Raw genomic sequence first — 20470 nt, 5'->3', positions numbered from 1 at the left:
TTTGACTGAGACTTGACCCTAAAAGACTTGAGACTTGACTTGGACTCTACCTCAAAGACTTGTGAACATCTCTGATGTAAACACATTACCTGGGAACTAACCTTCTTGCACCAATCCCATGCAATTACAGTAAAATACTGTAAAATACAAACCCTGCCGTCCCTCAATGAATTTAATTAATTCCTTTACTAATTCATCCATTTATTCATTCATTACAATTACGGAATAAAATATTACAGTAAGAGTATCTGTACCATTAAACTGATTATGGTAACATGCTGTACTGTAAATTTACAGCATTATAGTAGCAGCAGAGTTGCCAGCAAATTACTGTAATTGTATAATACCGCACAATTTTTCTTAATGTAAAACATTATACAGCATCCCTGCTGTAAAACAAAATTACAGTATCTACCTGGCAACTCTTACAGGAGAAAGTTTTACAGTGTAGAACAGATTATTTAAACATTTCTGATTTGCATTAAATCTGTTGTGTCAACTGACTGCCATGGAATGTAGGGTGATTAATAATTGAAGTCGGAGTGTAAATGTGTTTCAGTCATGACCACAGGGTTTTTGAGATGCAGATAATGAGTGTGTCAAATTTGAAAAACAAACTGGAGAGTAGGGCTGGAAGACCTCAGGTTGAACAAGCTAAACAGGTGACCAGTATCTGTGTTTCACCTGTTTAGTCCAAAAATAACACATTACTCCACCCCCACCAATGTACAAAACATAAGGTACACCTGCTCTTTCCATGACATACACTGACCAGGTGAATCAAGGTGAAAGCTATGATCCCTTATTGATGTCACTTGTTAAATCAAATCAAATCTCATTTTATTTGTCACATGCGCCGAATACAACAGGTGTATTCGTAGACCTTATCATGAAATGCTTATTTACAAGCCCCTAACCAACAATGCAGTTCAAGAAATAGAGTTAAGAAAATATCTACTGAATAAACTAAATTGAAAAATAAAAAGTAACACAATAAAATTACATAACAATAACGATGCTATATACTGTACAGGGGGTACTGGTACCGAGTCAATGTGCCGGGGTACAGGTTAGTCGAGGTCATTTGTACATGTAGGTAGGGGTAAAGTGACTATGCATAGATAATAAACAGCGAGTAGCAGCAGTGTAAAAACAAAGGGGGGGGGGGGGGGGGGCATTTGATCAATTGTTCAGCATTCTTGTAGTTTGGGGGTAGAAGTGTAAGGGCCAACGCTGGAGAAGAGAAACAAGTACAGAGATTGAACATTTAATGGAAAACGGACATCAAACAAAACAAGAACAGCGTCTGGACAGAGGAAACCAAACGACATTACGACAATAATGCTGACACGGGGAACAAAACTGAGGAACAGACAGATATAGAGGGGTCCAGGTGAGTCCAATGAGCGCTGATGTGTGTAATGATGGTGACAGGTGTGCGTAATGAAGGGCAGCCTGGCGCTCTCGAGCACCAGAGAGGGGGAGCGGAAGCAGGAGCAGGCATGACATGGGCGCTGGACAAGCCGGCTGAGGCGTAGAAGCCCGACGAGCCGGCTGAGAGGGGGAGCGGGGGCAGGCATGACAGGAAGCTGTTATCAGTGTAGATGAAGAGATTGAGACAGGTTAAAGAATGATTTTTAAGCATTGAGACATTTAAGACATGGATTATGTATGCTTACCATTCAGAAGGTTTAATTGGCAAGACAAAAGAATGGGGTATGGGGTATGGTAGTTTGAATGGGGTATGGTAGTACCTGCAAGGCGCACCGGTTTGAGTGTGTCAAGAACTGCAACGCTGCTAGGTTTTTCATACTCAAAAGTTTCCTGTGTGTATAAAGCATGGTCCACCAACCAAAGGACATCCAGCCAACTTGACACAACTGTTGGAAGCATTGGAGTCAACATGGGCCAGCAACCCTGTGGGACGCTTTTGACACTTTGTAGAGTCCATGGCCCGACGAACTGAGCCTGGTCTGAGGGCCAAAGGGGGTGCAACTCAACATTAGGAAGGTGTTCCTAATGTGTTGTACACTCATTGTACCTAGATCCCAGACAATATTGTGTCTGTGGCTTTTAGGCTAACGTGAATGTTTGTTTTATTTCAATTTTCAGATGCATGCCTTTTTGATCTGTGAAAGAGTGGCTAGCCGGTTAAAACATATTGGCACAAAGGTTAAGCTGTCAAAGTAAGAGCTTCTTGATGTATTTTTCAATCCTCTTATTTCAATACAATCTCCTCTGACCGATCATGTGTTTCACTCAGTAAGCTCTGAAGACACAGATCCTATTAAGATTTTAAAAGGATTCCTTTGTGAGGAATATAAATGTAGTGAAGAGACATCCAGAGCTACAAGCCAATCTTGTTCACTAATGGGTGGCAGAGACTGTCATTTTATCAAGCAATCTGAAGTAGCCTATCTTTTTGTGGAAACAAACAACAACTCAAGAATTAGGCTGAGCACTTACTGTGTTTTCAGCCTAAAGTATAGGCCTATTACCATAAGTGAAATGTTCTACTGTGTGTATGTAAACTCAGCAAGAAAAGAAACGTCCCTTTTTCAGGACCCCGTCTTTCAAAGATAATTCGTAAAAATCCAAATATCTTCACAGATCTTCATTGTAAAAGGGTTTAAACACTGTTTCCCATGCTTGTTCAATGAACCATAGACAATTCATGAACATGCACATGTGGAACGGTCATTAAGACACTAACAGCTTGCAGACGGTAGGCAACACTAACAGCTTACAGACGGTAGGCAATTAAAGTCACAGTTATGAAAACTTATGACACTAAAGTGGTCTTTCTACTGACTCTGAAAAACACCAAAAGAAAGATGCCCAGGGTCCCTGCTCATCTGCGTGAACGTGCCTTAGGCATGCTACAAGGAGGCATGAGGACTGTAGATGTTGCCAGGGCAATAAATTGCAATGTCCGTACTGTGAGACGCCTAAGACAGCGCTACAGGGAGACAGGACGGACAGCTGACTGTCCTCGCAGCGGCAGGCCACGTGTAACAACACCTGCACAGGATCTGTACATCCGAACATCACACCTGCGGGACAGGTACAGGGTGGCAACAACAACTGCCCGAGTTACACCAGGAAAGCACAATCCCGCCATCAGCGCTCAGACTGTCCGCAATAGGTTGAGAGAGGCTGGATTGAGGGCTTTTAGGCCTGTTGTAAGGCAGGTCCTCACCAGACATCACCAGCAACAACGGGCACAAACCCACCGTCGATGGACCAGACAGGACTGGCAAAAAGTGCTCTTCACTGACGAGTCGGGTTTTGTCTCACCAGGGGTGATGGTCGAATTCACCCAGGCCTGTACTCTGGAGCGGGATCGATTTGGAGGTGGAGGGTCCATCATGGTCTGGGGCGGTGTGTCACAGCATCATCGGACTGAGCTTGATGTCATTGCAGGCAATCTCAACGCTGTGCGTTACAGGGAAGACATCCTCCTCCCTCATGTGGTACCCTTCCTGCAGGCTCATCCTGACATGACCCTCCAGCATGACAATGCCACCAGCCATACTGCTCGTTCTGTGCGTGATCTCCTGCAAGACAGGAATGTCAGTGTTCTGCCATGACCAGCGAAGAGCCCGGATCTAAATCCCATTGAGCACGTCTGGGACCTGTTAGATCGGAGGGTGAGGGCTAGGGCCATTCCCCCGAGAAATGTCAAAGAACTTGCAGGTGCCTTGGTGGAAGAGTGGGGTAACATCTCACAGCAAGAACTGGCAAATCTGGTGCAGTCCATGAGGAGGAGATGCACTGCCGTACTTAATGTACCACACCAGATACTGACTGTTACTTTTGATTTTGACCCCCCCCTTTGTTCAGGGACACATTATTCCATTTCTGTTAGTCACATGACGATGGAACTTGTTCAGTTTATGTCTCAGTTGTTGAATCTTGTTATGTTCATACAAATATTTACACATTAAGTTTGCTGAACATAAACTTGGTTGACAGTGAGAGGGCGTTTATTTTTTTGCTGAGTTTATAAGAATGTGGATAAAGAGTCTCTACCAAGTCATTAACCAGTTTATATCTAGTTTATTCCACATTTCCCTCTTTGTTTTGGCCAAAGTCCATTATATAAAATCTTTGGTCATGCAGAATATAATACTTTTCTAAACACTTATACATTAATGTGGATGCTATAATGATTACAGATAATCCTGAATGAATTGTGAATAATGATGAGTGAAAAAATGCTAACTATCCTATTTTTGTAATGGTGAGAGGTTGTCTTGGGGGTATGGTATTTGTGCGTCTGTAACTTTCTCACTCATCATTATTCACGATTCATTCAGTTCTATCCGTAATCATGGTAGCATCCACATTCATGTAGAAGTGTTTAGAAACATATTCTATTTGTCTTTACAATAAAAGTGACTTCAAAATGACACAATACATTGTTCACCATTAATTTCTATTGGGCACAAAATGATCTCAAACAGTAAATGTATCCAACAAGCTTGTAGAGTCACAAGCTTGATGTAATCATTGGGTGCTATGAATATGGATGAAAACACCATCAAATTAAAGCTGACAGTTGGCACTTTAACCTCGTAGTCATTTCAAATCCAAAGTGCTGGAGTAGAGCCAAAACAACAAAACATTTGTCACTGTCCCAATACTTCTGGAGCTCATTGTATCAACAGTACTGCCACAGCAGCATAACATTTTATTAACACTTGATAAGACTTGATTTACATCATCATCAATATTCGGTCTGATTGGCTGATAGCCGGCACATAGCAGAGAGAGGCAGAAAGAGAGAGGAGCGGCTGTATCTACGACCTAACTCCATTCGTTCTTCAGTTGGGAGGTGCACATATGTCAGGCCAGCAGCAACGCAGGTAGTCTAGACACTAAATAACCACCATATACAAAAATATCCACACAAGCCACTATCATGAGTTAGAAGATCAGTTTTGGGATGAGTTACTTGGAAAAGTAATATATTACATACTACTCATTGAGATTACATACTACTCATGAGATCACTTTGCGTTGCTTTCATCAAAAAATGAATCTCTAAATCTCACCGTTTGTTTGACTGTCACAGGGAGCCAGGCGAGCTGCATGGGCTCTACCAAAGACAGGACACTTACTAACTCAGGTTTGATCACCGCTATTCGGCGGAGAGAAAACCTTCCGAAGGGGAAGGCGTAGTGTTTGAGTGTTGAAGTAGAGGTGGTTGAGCAACCCTGGGCTGTGACTGGAACAGAGATGGATGGAAAGGTAGGGGGGTTAGCGGTTGAGGAGGATGGGATGGAGTGTAGCGACGGAGGGGGAAAAAGGTGGAGGAAGAGTTGTGCGAGTAGATGTGAAGAAGAGGAAGATGGAGGATCTTTTGCAGGTCTCGTCGGGGGAGAGTAGTGACGAGGGAGGTCCAGTTCGCAGTGTTGCATGGAGAAAAGTGGAGTTCTACGTGTTGGTGAAGTGAGTCCGATCGCGTTGGCCAGTCATTTGAAGAGTCAATTCGGGGAGGTTGCGTCTGCTAAAGTCTTTGTGGTGGAAGTTTGGTGGTGTTGTGTATCGATGCTAAACAGCATGAGTTGGCTCTCAAACTCAAGCAGGTATGTAAACGTGTGGTTGATAGTAGCATGCCGGATCAAACCGGATGGAATTGGGTAAAGGGAGTTATTACGGGACTTCCAGAAATTCTTAACGTGAAGTAAATGAAGGACCACTTGAAGGGAGGCTCTCTTGTTGAGGCAAAGCGCCTCCAGATGACACGAGATGGTAAGGAGGTGGATAGCCTGTCAGTGCTACTAAACTTTGAGGATCTGGTACTGACAAAAAAAGTTAGGATTGGGTATATGAGTTACTACGTGCGTATTTATGTTTTCCCGAAACCATTGCGTTGCTATAACTGTCAAAGGTTTGGGCATGTGGCAGCGTTATGTGGGTGAGAAGATGAATATGGGGATTGTGGAGACAGGGTCCAGTTAAAGTGCTGTGTGGCATATATTATTCAGGGCCCTCATTTCTCAATGTTGCGTGCGAACAGAAGTGTTCGTAAACCATACATGCGATCATTTCTAAGCAAAGCGTGGGATTTATTAATTTGTACTGATACTTGAGAATGTGCGTAAATGTAGCACACCTCTGACCAAGCGTACACACAGCACCTTGTGGTAGAAAAGTCAAACTGCTAGTGAAATACCATCCACCAAATGGAGAAAGGATTGACATACTGGACCGAATCATAAACCATGAAAGAAAAAAGATAATACATTAATAGTTTATTCATGTATTTCTTTTATAGACACTTAAGCTACTTAAAGTTTTCTCAGGGTGCTATTGAATTTATGTACAAGAAACCATTTAAGCCTAATTGAATAATAAAGTAAATCTGAAAGAGAGTGGAATGTAAGGTTGGAGGCAATTTAGTTAAACCAGTTGAATAATATTAAAGGCAACACTGTTGTGACTTGTCCAAAATGGAAAATCTTGCATTGCTGGAGGATCCGGCACAAGCTGCATTATGCAGGGAGCGTGTTTTCAATGCGTGTGCAGATTTCTTTTGCTGAGAGCGACTCTTGGCTTATTAGTAGATTTCATTTTCCAAGGCATATTTTATTGTATCTCTGCAATCAACTCTCTCCAGTATGAGTAAGGGAGACGAAATGCAGCAATGCCATCCCAGTGCATACCCAAGTCGTCTCCACCCTGGGATTTTTGGCCACTGGAACATTCCATGCGAGATTGCGGATCGGTCAGGCATTTCACAACCAACCATGAGCCGAATATTGCCTGCAGTCCTTCATGGCTTTATTTCATTGACCCCACAATACATACAGTTTCCGTACACTGCTGTGCAACAGGCCAGAGTGAAAAGGGATTTCCATACCATAGCTGGATTTCCCAATGTTGACTGCACCCACATCACAATAAAAGCACCATCATTAAACAAATTCAACTTCATCAACAGAAAAGGTTTCCATTCTGGCAATGTGCAGGTCATCTGGGATTCACATTTGGCTTTGTTGAATGTAGTGGCTAAATGGCCAGGGGGGGGGGGGCACACGATTCATTCATGGTGGAGAACCGTTCAGTCGGCCTTAACCTCCAGGAAGGAGCTGTTGAGGATGGATGGCTTATTGGTAAGTGACTTGTTTTATTTGCAAGGTTTTATTTGCCATGCTAGACCTCTACTGGGAAACAATATCTGAATTGTGTTCATAACTGCAGGAGACCGGGGCTATCCATTAAAAACATGGCTGATTACTCCCCTCACAAACCCCTCAAACCAACAAGAGGCAAGGTACAACCAAGCCCATGCATGCACAAGAACAACATTGGAGCGCACCATAGGCCTGATGAAAGGGCGTTGGCTGTGCTTGTCTGGGACAGGAGGCACATTGCAATATCAGCCTAGCAAGGTTTGCCTCTGAAATGACATTCCTTCAAATGCCATTACGTGAATGTAATACATTGTGCAAATTCCTTTTTAGGTTTGCTACATTGTCAAGGCTTGCAGTGTGCTCCACGACATTGCAATCAAAAATGGCATTCCACTGAATGATCCACCATGATCCATGAGACCCATGCCTGACAGGGTGTGTTTCCCACCACCTATAGCTCTGGCACTGAGGACAAGAGTCAATATCATACAACTGTTTTAGGTATCTGTTCTTCCAAATATTGTAATCAAATCGACAAGGGAAACACATTTACATTGCACCAGAATTTATTGTCTCACATGTTTGACACAATCAACAAGTTCTTTCAATGATTGATTTCTCTCTCTTTCAGGCCGTTGCGTACGTCCTCCAGCTGCTGTTGGAGTCCAAGAATTGATGTGTTGATCTCTTCTTGTTGTTTCAGGACTGTGTCAGTTAAAACATGTGGCGCAGCTGAAGCGCTTGCCAAAGAGGACATTCTTCTTTTCTTTGTCTTCTATGATTTCTCCATGTTGGCGGACAGAAATTTTTGACATTTCTTGCAGCTTTAAAGGGAAGGTTTGTGACCATAAATGTTCATTTGGGGCGGTTCTTTATGTAAATGAGACTTCGGAAGTAGTGATTAAGTCAATCTCTCCTCCACTTTGAGCCAGGAGAGATTGACATGCAGATGGGACGCACACATCTGAGCCCACAGGAGCGTGACAGGCGCATGAGCGAAGGCTGCTGCCTCTACTGCAGAGGTCTTGGCCATCTTCGTGCTACATGCCCAGAGCTGACGGGAAACGCCAGGGCTCGCCAGGACAAGGGGAGACCCTGATGAGCTGTACAGTTACCTCCTGGCAACCCAGTCACCATCTGTCACTACCTGCAACACTCCACTGGGACAACCGTCAGCACCAGATTCAAGCCTTCGTGGACTCCGGGGCCGCAGATAATTTCATTGATCAGGACTTCGCCATAGAATTTCAGATCCCTGCGTGAAGTGTCCCATTCCTCTGCAGATTCAAGGCCTCAATGGACGGCCCATTGGCTCTGGTCAGGTGGAATATCAGACCAAGCCCATTCTACTGCAGGTTGGGCTGAACCACTCAGACTATTAGTTTTCTTTTGATCACTGCTCCCGGGAGAACTCCCTTATCCTAGGGTACCCCTGGCTAGCGCTACATAACCCACTATTCTCCTGGTCCACGGGACACCTGCTAGACTGGGGTAAGGACTGCCAGACTAAATGTCAAAGACGCCCACCAAGAGCCTCGCCGTGTCTTCCTGCATCCATTGAAGACCAAGACTTCTCCGCTCTCCCTCCCAAATACTTCGACCTCCAGTAGGCCTTCAGTAAGATCTGATTAACCTACACGGATTTCCCCAGGACATTGTCTCGGATCGTGGGCCCCAGTTCGTTGCACGGTATACGAAAGCCTTCTGCTCCCTGTTGCGGGCGTTGGTGAGTCTCTCCTCTGGGTTCCACGACTTGTTGATGGTCGTCCGCCCTACACTGTCCAGCGTCTGTTGGAGGCTCGTATTGTCCGAGGTACCCTGCAGTACCTGGTGGACTGGGAGGGCTACGGCCCCGAGGAGCAGGCGTGGGTGCCTGCCTGGGACATCCTGGATCTGGGACTTGTTCGGGATTTCAACCAACTACGTGGTGGTCGCCCTGGCTCCGCGGCTGGAGCCACTCTTAGAAGGGGGGGTACTGTCATGGTTCCACCTGTCACCAGAGGGTGGCAGAGATCATCCTAGAGGCAATTATGGCACTCAGGTGTGCTCTATTACTCATGGTGTGTTTTCTGTTGTGCTTTGCAGAAGCTTGAATTGTTTACTCTGTGCGGTCGTTTCCTGAGTGAGTTTGAGACTTAGTGTTTGTTGTCCTTAACCACTGATTCCTCGTCTGGTCTCTTCTCTGCGCCTGGTTCCAACCTCACCATGTCACACAATGGATCTGGATACTGCTTTCAAGCTAATTTATGCAGCATCAGTAAAGATGTGGTCGATACATGTTGATGATTTCATTCCTGTGATGTTTGTAACTACCCTGGTAGGTTGACTGATAATCTGAACCTGGTTGCAGGCACTGGTTACAGTTGGAAGCTTTTTCTTGAGTGGGCAGCTTGATGAAAGCCAGTCAATATTTAAAACACCCAGAAGATATACCTCTCTGTTGATATCCCATACATGATCAAGCATTTCACACGTTATCCAGATACTGACTGTACCAGTCAGGAGGAGATTGAGACAGGGGGAAAAAGTTGATTTACTCTGTTACTCATAAGAGTGATCTGACTACTTAGCATGTTGCTTTTGTAATGTATTACCCGCAACACTGTAGATGATTACGAATATTATATTATGAAGTTATTGTTTAAGAGCATTGAAGATGCTTCTTCAGTCATCAGGACACATTTTATTTCCATCTATGCTTTTGGGGCCCGATTCAGACATAGGAAATGTATGCCTTTCTTATGGCGGTTTTCAGAACATTCATCTAAAGCCATCCCTTTAAATACTGTGTACCTTAATTTGAATTTCCCCAACAGACTCAATATAATATAGAGAGAGAACGGGTTCTGAATATTAGGGATCAATGAAAGAAATCCATCGAAATATTTGTATATTAATTTTTGTTTCAGTACCAATTGGTAAATGTAAAATTACTCTCATCTTGTAGATAATTTAGCATTTAGGGTTAGCAAAGTAGTTATGAATCATAAAGAAACAGGTTTGGAGAGCCTTTACACACAAAATATATTGCTGAATAAAAAAATGTATGGTTTGATTCATTCTAAAAGTTGCCATATTCAATTGTTCAAACCATTACATATTGGAAGGTGAGAAAAGTGTACAATAGGGTTTGAAAAATAGTCCTTTAAATCTACCCTACTAATCATAGAACTGTGATGACAACGGCCCAGTCGCCATGAACCGTGCCACAGGCTCCAGGTTTAAACAGCTATGTCTGGTCTGAGTTCCATCATGATTCAAATAGGCTACATGTCCCAAATCATTGCACAATGTTAGCCTAATATCGTCTACTATAGCTAGCAACCCTCAGGAGCAACTACAAGGATGTGACAGAGGAAAGGAAGGTAAACGGAGTGTAATGGAATGATGCAAAACGTAGGCTACGAATTGGAGAAAACTCACTAAAGTGACAGTTATAAATGTATGTGGGAATTACTGACGGTGGCTACCGATAGTGGCTAATATTTAACATGATACAAATGTAAAAAAAAAAAAAAAAAAAGAAGAAAAGCCTGGGCATATACGTAATTAAAACATTCTAGAGCGCATAAATTAACTCGGTAGGTCCGGCACTACAGAAGCCTATTACTTTGGTCTCCAAATTCCATCCCTGCAAATTATGAGGAAATACCATAACAATTCTAAATGGCACAGCTATTTATACTTTAAAAAAAGATTGCTTGTTTTTCGTTTTTATTAAAATTCAAAACCAATCAAAAACCAAGCATAGCCTCCACACCCCTCAATAAGGGCTGTTTTTTTTGTCCTGCCAAATGCAGCATATCAACAAAAGGTTTGACCCGTGAGACTGCTTTGAAATAAATATTAATCACCAAAGCTTTATTCAAAAATCAAGTTAGGAAGCAGCGTTAGATCTTTGTCCAGCTCCTGTGAAAAGTTTGGATGTGCATAAAGCCTCCATATTCTACCATAATATGATATGCCCACGGGGAGCAATTATGGTGCCTGTAACTGTATTTTAACATAACCTATTTAAAACAAGTTGTTGTTTAGTTTTGATTAGAATTTGAATATAATTATTCACTCTTTTTAAGCCTTGTCAATAGTGAATTTAATCTTGCTTATTAACATAATGCAATTTACAGTAGGTCTAGCCCCTATATCAGTGTGAATGCCATGTTTAACAATATATTTCCATATTGAAGCCATGCAATTAGACTTCTTACAACGTGGACTGCAAACATGTTCAACATATTTAGCAAAGATTGGATAGGCCTATATACATTTTATTTTGTTTATTTTGGGCTATTTAATTTAACAAACTACGATATAACTGACTAAAATTCAATATATACCATTACCGCCATTGCTAAGATTTACCATTTTGTTAGGTTTGCTACAATAGAGCCCGAGATGCAGATGTCACACTACATACAGTGTAGATGTGCATTGTGGAAGGCTCTTTCCTTGACCCCATAAGCATAACACAAGCTCCCAGGTTTACCTCAAGTCAGAATACACAACCGAGCTTCTACACTTTTAAGGAAGCTGTGTGGCCTTTGAAGAATTAATAAGCCTGCCTTATTTGAATGTGTCGAGCGTTGCAGGCAGTCTCTAGAAGCCCCAGTTTCACATTATCTTGACAGTGCCTTTGATGATCACTGCTAACATAGGCAAGAGGGAGCGAAGCATCCGACAATACAGAGAGAGTCAGTGGAGACCAGCTCTACTGATCCTGACTGAGCTTTATTGTCTGGCCCCTCTCCAGCATCGCACCTTTGGCTTAGCTGGAATTATATACGACTGACTCATAGCATTCATGCACACATTCTCTGGAGTCATTACCGACTGAGATTTGTGGGAGGAAATGCTAGACGGGCTGTAACTCCTACGTGCCAGCTTTAGTGAATCACAGACAGTTCAGATGTGATTTCTAAATGGGAAAAGAAAACAGGTTCCAGACAGTCTACATGCTGTTACTTACAGAGAATGGACCCCCATCCCCGGTCCGTGTTCTGTGGTCTGGCCTCAGGTGTACCAGAGCTGAACCTTCAGTGATGCTTTTATTCATCTGAGTGCTGTTGTTTTAAACAGGGTGAAACTGTGCGTGAAACTTTGAAAAGACTTACACTTGATTTAATCACATAACCTGTTGATGGATGCAAAAGAGCTGAAACAGCAGAGCAGTGTGCAAGTTATCGACCGGAGGAACACACTTAGAATGGATTTGGTGAGAACAGGGAAGAGACTTTCCACCCGTCTGCAGTGAATTTGTAATCCAGCAGTCTTTGAGGAAATGTCGGTGGCAGAACTGGTCTCTCATTACTCTGTCAGACAGACAGGCTTGCAGAGGAGCAGATTGGAAACTCGACAGACATCAGGCTGTATTAAGATTCAGCCCCTCCTCAATGCCCCCAACAGACAGTTGGGTTGAAGAGAGAGGGATTCTTGTTTAGTGAGATTTCGTCTGGGTATGTGACACCGACCATAATATAATGACTCGGATTAGTTGAGTCCGGCTGTTCAGTGGCATTTTAGTTAGTTGTTGGCGGTGTCGTTGTGGCAGAGTTTAAGCTTGCCTCCTCATTCACTGCAGAACTTTCTGCATGTAGTCCTTGTGGAATGAACAGTGATTGGATTTCCACACTTATTTCACAAGCTGATAATACAAACACAAGCTGTGTTTGTGACGGCAAAGCAGACATTGTTAGTTATGTGGATACAGGACGAGTACTAGGGGGAATAACACGCCTTCATCAGTGTTCGTCTTTGATGAGAGAGTGTCACCGATAGCTGCTGCTGGATCATGTAAGCTGCCTGACGTACTCTGCTCCTGATCCTGAACCCAACTCAGACACTTCTGCTATTACATTCCTTCACATCTCTCAGCCTGTCATTCTGACTCTTCCTAGGTTTCCTGAGAAAGATGACATTTCCACTCCTCATGTCAGTTGAGCCACTACGTGTCACGTTGGTTTAGATTACAACGCTGCCCTGCAGCCTCTAACTACAGCTCCATTAGAGGGTTTGTGTCTGGTGTCACGAACCCCCTGTGTCATTAAATCGATACTGTCTGTTGCGAACAGTTGTTAATACAACTGTGTTAATCAGTCATTACAATTGTTTTCCTTTGCCTCAGACCTGCAGGACCCTCTGATGTTACCACACCATTACACCGGCGGTCACTGGAGACCAACATCTAATCGAGGCCTGTATATTGCATCTTTCAATCTTCTCCTACTATCTCCTGAAAGACTCCTGAAAGACTGCAGTGTTTTGTATTGGTGGTCTTTGGGTTGTAAACACAATTTGACTACTGGATTGTGTAAGGGAGGGAAGTGACGCGAGGCTTGTGAATACAGATTTGACATGGACAGGGCAAATTACTCAACATGTCAGTGTTCACATCAATGTAAATGTGCTGGAGTTACCAAAATACCATATTCGTCCGTAATAATCCGCAATAATATCCTACCTACTAACGTGCTTTCCTGTTGTGTGTCCACAACCATTCTCTCACATGTTATATAAAATCGAAAATAAATCAAAAATAACTGCTTTTCTGACAGTCTGATATCATCACTATTCTCTTCTTGGCATTTGTGCAACAACACACATTGTCATGTCTCCAGAATGATCTATGGCAAGTGTGGTCCCTCAGGGCATTGTTGCATTGTTGCAAGTGTGGTCCCTCGGGGCACAAGAGGGCCATTCGTTATTGGAAATGTAACTCGGAATAGCTGGAAAGTTCTCGATACTGCCCTGGTGCACCGCTGATTTGAAAGTCATCACATGCTGGGTAAGTATCATCACATTCCACAGCCTGATGGCCCAGGGTCTCAAGCAACTGGAATAATAATGCAATAAAAAGGAATTTATTATATCTGCGCTGGGGACCAGACTGAACAGTGACCTCAGTCAAATACGTTGTGTGTAGTGTACTGCCACCCCCTCCCACTGGTCCACTAGTTCTAGAACTAGCATCTAAATGATAGAATAACGTAAAGTAGCCAAGGGATCAGCCCTAGGAACTGAAAGTTGATCTATTGTCAAATATCAACAGCAGCACTGGAAACATTCAGGTGCAATAACATTATCAAAACATACATACAGTACCAGTCAAAAGTTTAGATACACCTACTCATTCAAGGGTTTTTCTTATTTTTTTTACCTTGATGACAGCTTTGCACACTCTTGGCATTATCTCAACCAGCTTCACTTGGAATGCCTTTCCAACAGTCTTGAAGGAGTTCCCACATATGCTGAACACTGGTTGGCTGCTCTTCCTTCACTCTGTGGTCAAACACATCCCAAACCATCTCAATTGGGTTGAGGTTGGGTGATTTAGGAGGCCAGGTCATCTGATGCAACACTTCATCACTCTCCTTCTTGGTCAAATAGCTCTTACACAGCCTGGAGGTGTGTTGGGTCATTGTCCTGTTGAAAAACAAATGATAGTCCCACTAAGCGCAAACCAGATGGGTTGGTGTATCGCTGCAGAATGCTGTGGTAGCCATGCTGGTTAAGTGTTCCTTGAATTCTAAATAAATCACAGACAGTGTCACCAGTAAAGCACCCCCATACCATCACACCTCCTACTCCATGCTTCATGGTTGGAACCACACATGCAGAGATCATCTGTTCACCTACCCTGTATCTAACAAAAAGACATGGCGGTTGGAACCAAAAACCTCAAATTTGGACTCATCAGACCAAAGGACAGATTTCCACTGGTCTAAATGCCATTGTTCGTGTTTCTTGCCCAAGCAAGTCTCTTCTTCTTATTGATGTCCTTTAGTAGTGGTTTCTTTGCAGCAATTCAACCATGAAGGCCTGATTCACACAGTATTTTCTGAACATATGATGTTGAGATGTGTCTGTTACTTGAACTCTGTGAAGCATTTATTTGGGCTGCAATCTGAGGTGCAGTTAACTCTAATGAACTTGTCCTCTGCAGCAGAGGTAACTCTGGGTCTTCCTTTCCTGTGGCGGTCCTCATGAGAGACAGTTTCCTCATAGCGCTGGATGTTTTCTCCAGATTGACTGACCTTCAAGTAATGATGGACTGTCATTTCTCTTTGATTATTTGAGGTGTTCTTGCCATAATATGGACTTGGTATTTTACCAAATAGGGCTATCTTCTGTATACCACCCCTACCTTGTCAGAACACAAATTATTAGCTCAAACGCATTAAGGAAACAAATTCCACAAATTAACTTTTAACAAGGCACACCTGTTAATTGAAATGCATTTCAGGTGACTACCTCATGAAGCTGGTTGAGAGAATGCCAAGTGTGTGCAACGCTGTCATCAAGGCAAAGGGTGGCTACTTTGAAGAATCTCAAATATAAAATCTATTTTGATTTGATTAACAGTTTTTTAGTTACTACATGTTTCAATATGTGTTATTTCATAGTTTTGATGTCTTCACTATTATTCTACAATGTAGAAAATAGTAAAAATTAAGAAAAACCCTGGAATGAATAGTTGTGTCCAAACTTTTGACTGGTACTGTACATATTGGCCAGCCAATCTCAGCTTCATTTCCAATTCCTCATACCAGTGTGCATGTCTGAGGGATATAATGATATACATACCATTTGGAAGAAGTACCCCATCTTCCTTCCCTATTTCATCATCTTTGTTGTCTCAATAGTCATTCCTATTATTATTAGTGACATATGGAAGCTTTCCCCAAGACACAATAACACAAAATGACATGTCCCCTAACCCAGATCATCGATTTCTCCTTCTGCCAGCTGAGCTTTGACAGCCCACACAAACGAGAGTAGAGAAAGAGCAGGCCGGGCTAGGCTCAGTGCCCATCATCACTCATCCTGAACACAAGGAAATAATCGCCCATGCATTTCCAATCTGAGACGGCAATAAAACAACGTGACAAAATGGACGCTACCACAGTCACAGCCCAGCAGCACCGAGGACACTCAATGACACAGTAACCACTTTCAGCATCACTGCCATTAGAATGTGGTGAGATGAAAGGGGAGAGATGTGGACATTTTGATGAACCACAGCTAAGTGAATAAGTGACTTATGGACAGGATGCTCCTATTTTATGATCATACAGTACGTTGAATATCATAGGCTATGGATGGTATATGTCATCGTCCTTCCAATAAAAGCCCTCTTATATCAAGGAGCTGAGCGGGTTGGTTGAAGAGAGGGGTTGTGTATTGGCTACTTGTCGTTGTTACAGAGATGATGTAACTGTCACTTGGAATATCTTGTTTTTTTAAATGATGGGTTTAGTGATCAAACTGGAGATTCAACACAGCAGGGAAGCTCTTCTCTCCTTGGTTGGCATCGTCTTCAGTGTTTCAACCTCCAATGCATCAGTGGATAGCGATACATTAACTCCGTGTGCTGACGACTGCATACATAGTGTTGGGCATGAATATTTGAAGAGAGCTTTGAGAACGTTAAACCTCAACTCACTGGTCCCCATGTATCTTTAAATGGGGTCTGCCCCTCTTGTCCAGAAGCAGGAAGGGGATAACTGCTGGGGTCCTATGTCGGAGAACTAGCAGCCTTCTTCCTTGATTAATAAGTAAACACAGTCAACAGGGCAGAGATGCAGTCGGAAAACGTCCAGTCACAAGCAGATTTGTTTTCTTCTGAAAGCAATGCTGTTTAAAAGTTGATGATAACCCAACTCCTTGCCCTCAACACTTAAGATTTGTACACTTGTCTTGGCATCTTCACCCATACCATAACCTACAGTAGCTGAAATATAGCCCCTTATCTACCAACATCGATGATGTTTACAGAATACATTGATTCTTTGCTTTGAGCGTATTGAATGCAATATTTTCTCTGAATCTTTTTACAGTCTCGGCTCTGTTGCCTGTATCCCATGTAATTTGTCTGACAAGGCAACAACAACTTGGCTGATGCAGAAACAGACAGGCATCTAGGCTGCTACATATGTTGTCTGCATGTCATCAAACAAATTAACAATATTGTTTACCAAATGGCTTTGTTGTACAACATACCCGCTTATTAAAATGGCGTCTCATTAGCCGCATTGAGCTGCCATTTCACATACGATTAAATGGCTTTTTATCATTCTGTGTTGCGAATGGATTCACTGCAACAGTGTAATTTTAAAGGAAGCTTGGAAATTGTTAGGAAATGAGCCTAAGGTGGAGCTCGGCTGGTGTGAATGCACACGCTGAATTCTAAACACGAGCTTCTGCTCCGAGGCAAGAGAGACCAGTTAGTTGTCTGTAAGGAATATATTCACCTCTTCAATATTATGTTTTTTATAGGCAGAGTACGATCAATTTCTTCCTGTTTTATAAAAACTCTCTCTCTCTCTCTCTCTCTCTCTCTCTCTCTCTCTCTCTCTCTCTCTCTCTCTCTCTCTCTCTCTCTCTCTCTCTCTCTCTCTCTCTCTCTCTCTCTCTCTCTCTCTCTCTCTCTCTCTCTCTCTCTCTCTCTCTCTCTCTCTCTCTCTCTCTCTCTCTCTCTCTCTCTCTCTCTCTCTCTCTCTCTCTCTCTCTCTCTCTCTCTCTCTCTCTCTCTCTCTCTCTCTCTCTCTCTCTCTCTCTCTCTGTGTGTGTGTGTGTGTGTGCTACATGGAAAAGATATGTTCCTATTCAATAAGGCTTTTGATCCAGGCTGTTTCCAGAGTGTTATCTGGGTATTTACTTTTAAGGTCAGAGAGAAACATCAGAGGCTTTGCGGTTCCATCAGTGGCGAGAATAATGAAGACTGGAGGCGTGAGAAATGATTGTGTGAGCGAGCCTCTCCCAGGCCCTTCTCAGCATTTAGCACATTGACCCAGGTTAGCGCTCCACCAGAGGCTCACTGGGGAGGGCTGGATATGAGGGCTGGAGATGGAGGGCCGTATTCTGCAACACACCGTATAAGTGTGTGTATGGTTCAGTGCCCATCACACACAGACGTGCATGTGCGTGCGCGCGCGCGCGCACACACACACACACACACACAGTTCATATATATACATTTCATATGCATACTGCTGACTTCAAACAAGCACATCAACAAACCCGTGGCACAGGCAGTTCTGTACAGTATGTGCACTCACACAGACAGTGTACATTCAACAATACTGGATTGATATCAATATCGCCTACCTACACCGTAAACAGAGAATGATAATGATGATTAATAATTTGTTCAAACCTTTTTCTTTTCTGTCCTACCTGAAGTGTGTCTCCATCATGAGGCTGGTGTGGAAGTCCTTGGACAAGATGAGGTGTTTCCGTAAACGCTCCACCATCCCCTTCCTGGGGATCCTGATCACATGTCTTCTGTTCTTCAACCTGTACATGGAGGATGGATACGTCTTGGTAGGTTATTATTGGCTGTCTCTGGATCTTCCTTCCTATGACATCATATTTTGTATTTTACATTTGAGTAACAATATAGTCTTTTTTTTTAGGAGGCGGGTAAAAGACAGCTGATGCATCCTTCAAACTCTGAGAGACATGTTCACAACTTTAGAGACCTCACAAATTTCTCTGGAACCATAAACGTCACATACCGTTACCTCGCTGGGAATCCACTGCCCCGAAAAAGTAAATATTCCTTTTATTTTAGATATGTAGAGATACACATAGTATGTATTTTATCCTGAAACTCAATGATTTGTTCAAAAATAATTTGATTTGGAATCATATCAATGTTTGTGTTTACAGAATATCTAACCATTGGGTTGTCATCTGTGAAAAGAAAAAAAGGGAATTACCTCATGGAAACGATCAAATCCATTTTTGACCAGTCCAGTTATGAGGAACTGAAAGAGATCGTGGTAGTGGTTCACCTGGCAGACTTTGACCTGGCCTGGTGTGAAAAGTTGGTGCAGGACATCTCCAGGAAGTTTGCCCACCACATCATCGCTGGGCATCTCCTAGTGATCCATGCCCCTGAGGAGTACTACCCATCACTGGATGGGCTGAAAAGGAACTACAACGACCCAGAGGACAGGGTACGCTTCCGCTCCAAGCAGAACGTGGACTACGCCTTCCTCCTCAACTTCTGCACCAACCTCTCAGATTTTTACATGATGCTGGAGGACGATGTGCTCTGCTCACAGAACTTCCTGACATCCCTGAAGAAGGTGGTCACCTCCAGGGAAGGCTCCTACTGGGTGATGCTGGAATTCTCCAAGCTTGGCTACATAGGGAAGCTCTACCAATCAAGAGACCTGCCGCGCCTGGTCCACTTCCTGCTCATGTTCTACCAGGAGATGCCTTGCGACTGGCTCCTTATTCACTTCCGGGGCCTGTTGGCCCAGAAAGATGTGATCCGCTTCAAGCCCTCTCTGTTCCAGCACATGGGCTACTACTCCTCATATAAGGGGACAGAGAACAAGTTGAAGGATGATGACTTTGAAGAAGACTTTATTGACATCCCTGACAACCCTCCTGCCAGCCTGTACACAAACATTAATGTATTTGAAAACTATGATGCCACCAAGGCTTATAGCAGTGTGGACGAATACTTTTGGGGGAAACCTCCCTCTACCGGAGACTTCTTTGTCATTGTCTTTCACGAACCAAGCAATATTAGCAATATCAAAATCTTGACAGGAACGGACGATCGTCAGAACGATATCCTGCACCATGGAGCTCTGGAAGTAGGAGAGAAGCTGGTGGGGACAAAGAGAGGAAGGCAGTGTTCTTCCTACATCACGTTAGGGGAGTTTAAAAATGGCAACATTGAGGTTCAAGACGTGGACCACAAGATTGCCTTTGACATCCAGTGTGTACGTATTGTGGTGACTGCCAGTCAAAAAGAATGGCTGATTATTAGGAAAATAAGTCTGTGGACGACATAGCTGGCACACAGAAGGCCCATACCATCTGGACTAAAGTGTTGTATTCATTTATATATATTGATTATATTGGATGCTGTATGGTTTATATTCCTTTATACTTTGCATACAGTAGCCTACATTTTTTAGAATTTGAAACAAGTAGACTATTGGGTTGTCAACATTGTATGTTTTTCATAAAATAAAATGCAGACAATTGTGTTTGGGTTTCTAAAAGGGTTTCTAAAAGAGAAATGATCAAATATGTGTTTTTCACAGGTTTACAGAAAATACACTCATGCATTTCCTTAAATAGCAACAATTACACAGAGGCAAGTGTTAAAAGATGACTGTGATACTTTTCAAGTGGAGAACGTAACACTTGCTTTTTCCCATCTTCCGAGGAGCTGTCATACAGTGCATTACACTCAGAGGAATGAGGTAGATCTTTCTTTCTCTACACAGATAGTATTTACTCCAGTGAATTGGATGACGTTTGGTTCTCCTGGAATTACATTAAACTCTACGAACGACCCTCCAACA

General features: G+C 43.0%; 1 protein-coding gene across 1 annotated transcript; it reads left to right on the top strand.

Moving 5' to 3' along the window:
• Positions 1-18332: 18332 nt before the first annotated feature.
• On the top strand, positions 18333-19951 carry LOC120053529 (alpha-1,3-mannosyl-glycoprotein 4-beta-N-acetylglucosaminyltransferase C-like). The gene is made up of 3 exons (XM_039000663.1): positions 18333-18461; positions 18557-18689; positions 18810-19951. The coding sequence occupies exons 1-3, from the start codon at positions 18333-18335 to the stop codon at positions 19949-19951; spliced, it is 1404 nt and encodes a 467-aa protein (XP_038856591.1).
• Positions 19952-20470: the final 519 nt, after the last annotated feature.

Source organism: Salvelinus namaycush, chromosome 9 (assembly GCF_016432855.1).
Source record: "Salvelinus namaycush isolate Seneca chromosome 9, SaNama_1.0, whole genome shotgun sequence".
Classification (NCBI taxonomy): Eukaryota; Metazoa; Chordata; class Actinopteri; order Salmoniformes; family Salmonidae; genus Salvelinus; species Salvelinus namaycush.
Note: the sequence above shows the minus strand (reverse complement) of the source record. Positions and strands in the feature narration are given on the sequence as shown.

Coding starts and splice junctions, on each gene's coding strand:
- LOC120053529 (XM_039000663.1), top strand. CDS start 18,333: ATGAGGCTGGTGTGGAAGTCCTTGGACAAGATGAGGTGTTTCCGTAAA. Junction 18,462..18,556: donor TGGAGGATGGATACGTCTTG/GTAGGTTATTAT, acceptor TTTTTTTAGGAG/GCGGGTAAAAGACAGCTGAT. Junction 18,690..18,809: donor GAATCCACTGCCCCGAAAAA/GTAAATATTCCT, acceptor TTGTGTTTACAG/AATATCTAACCATTGGGTTG.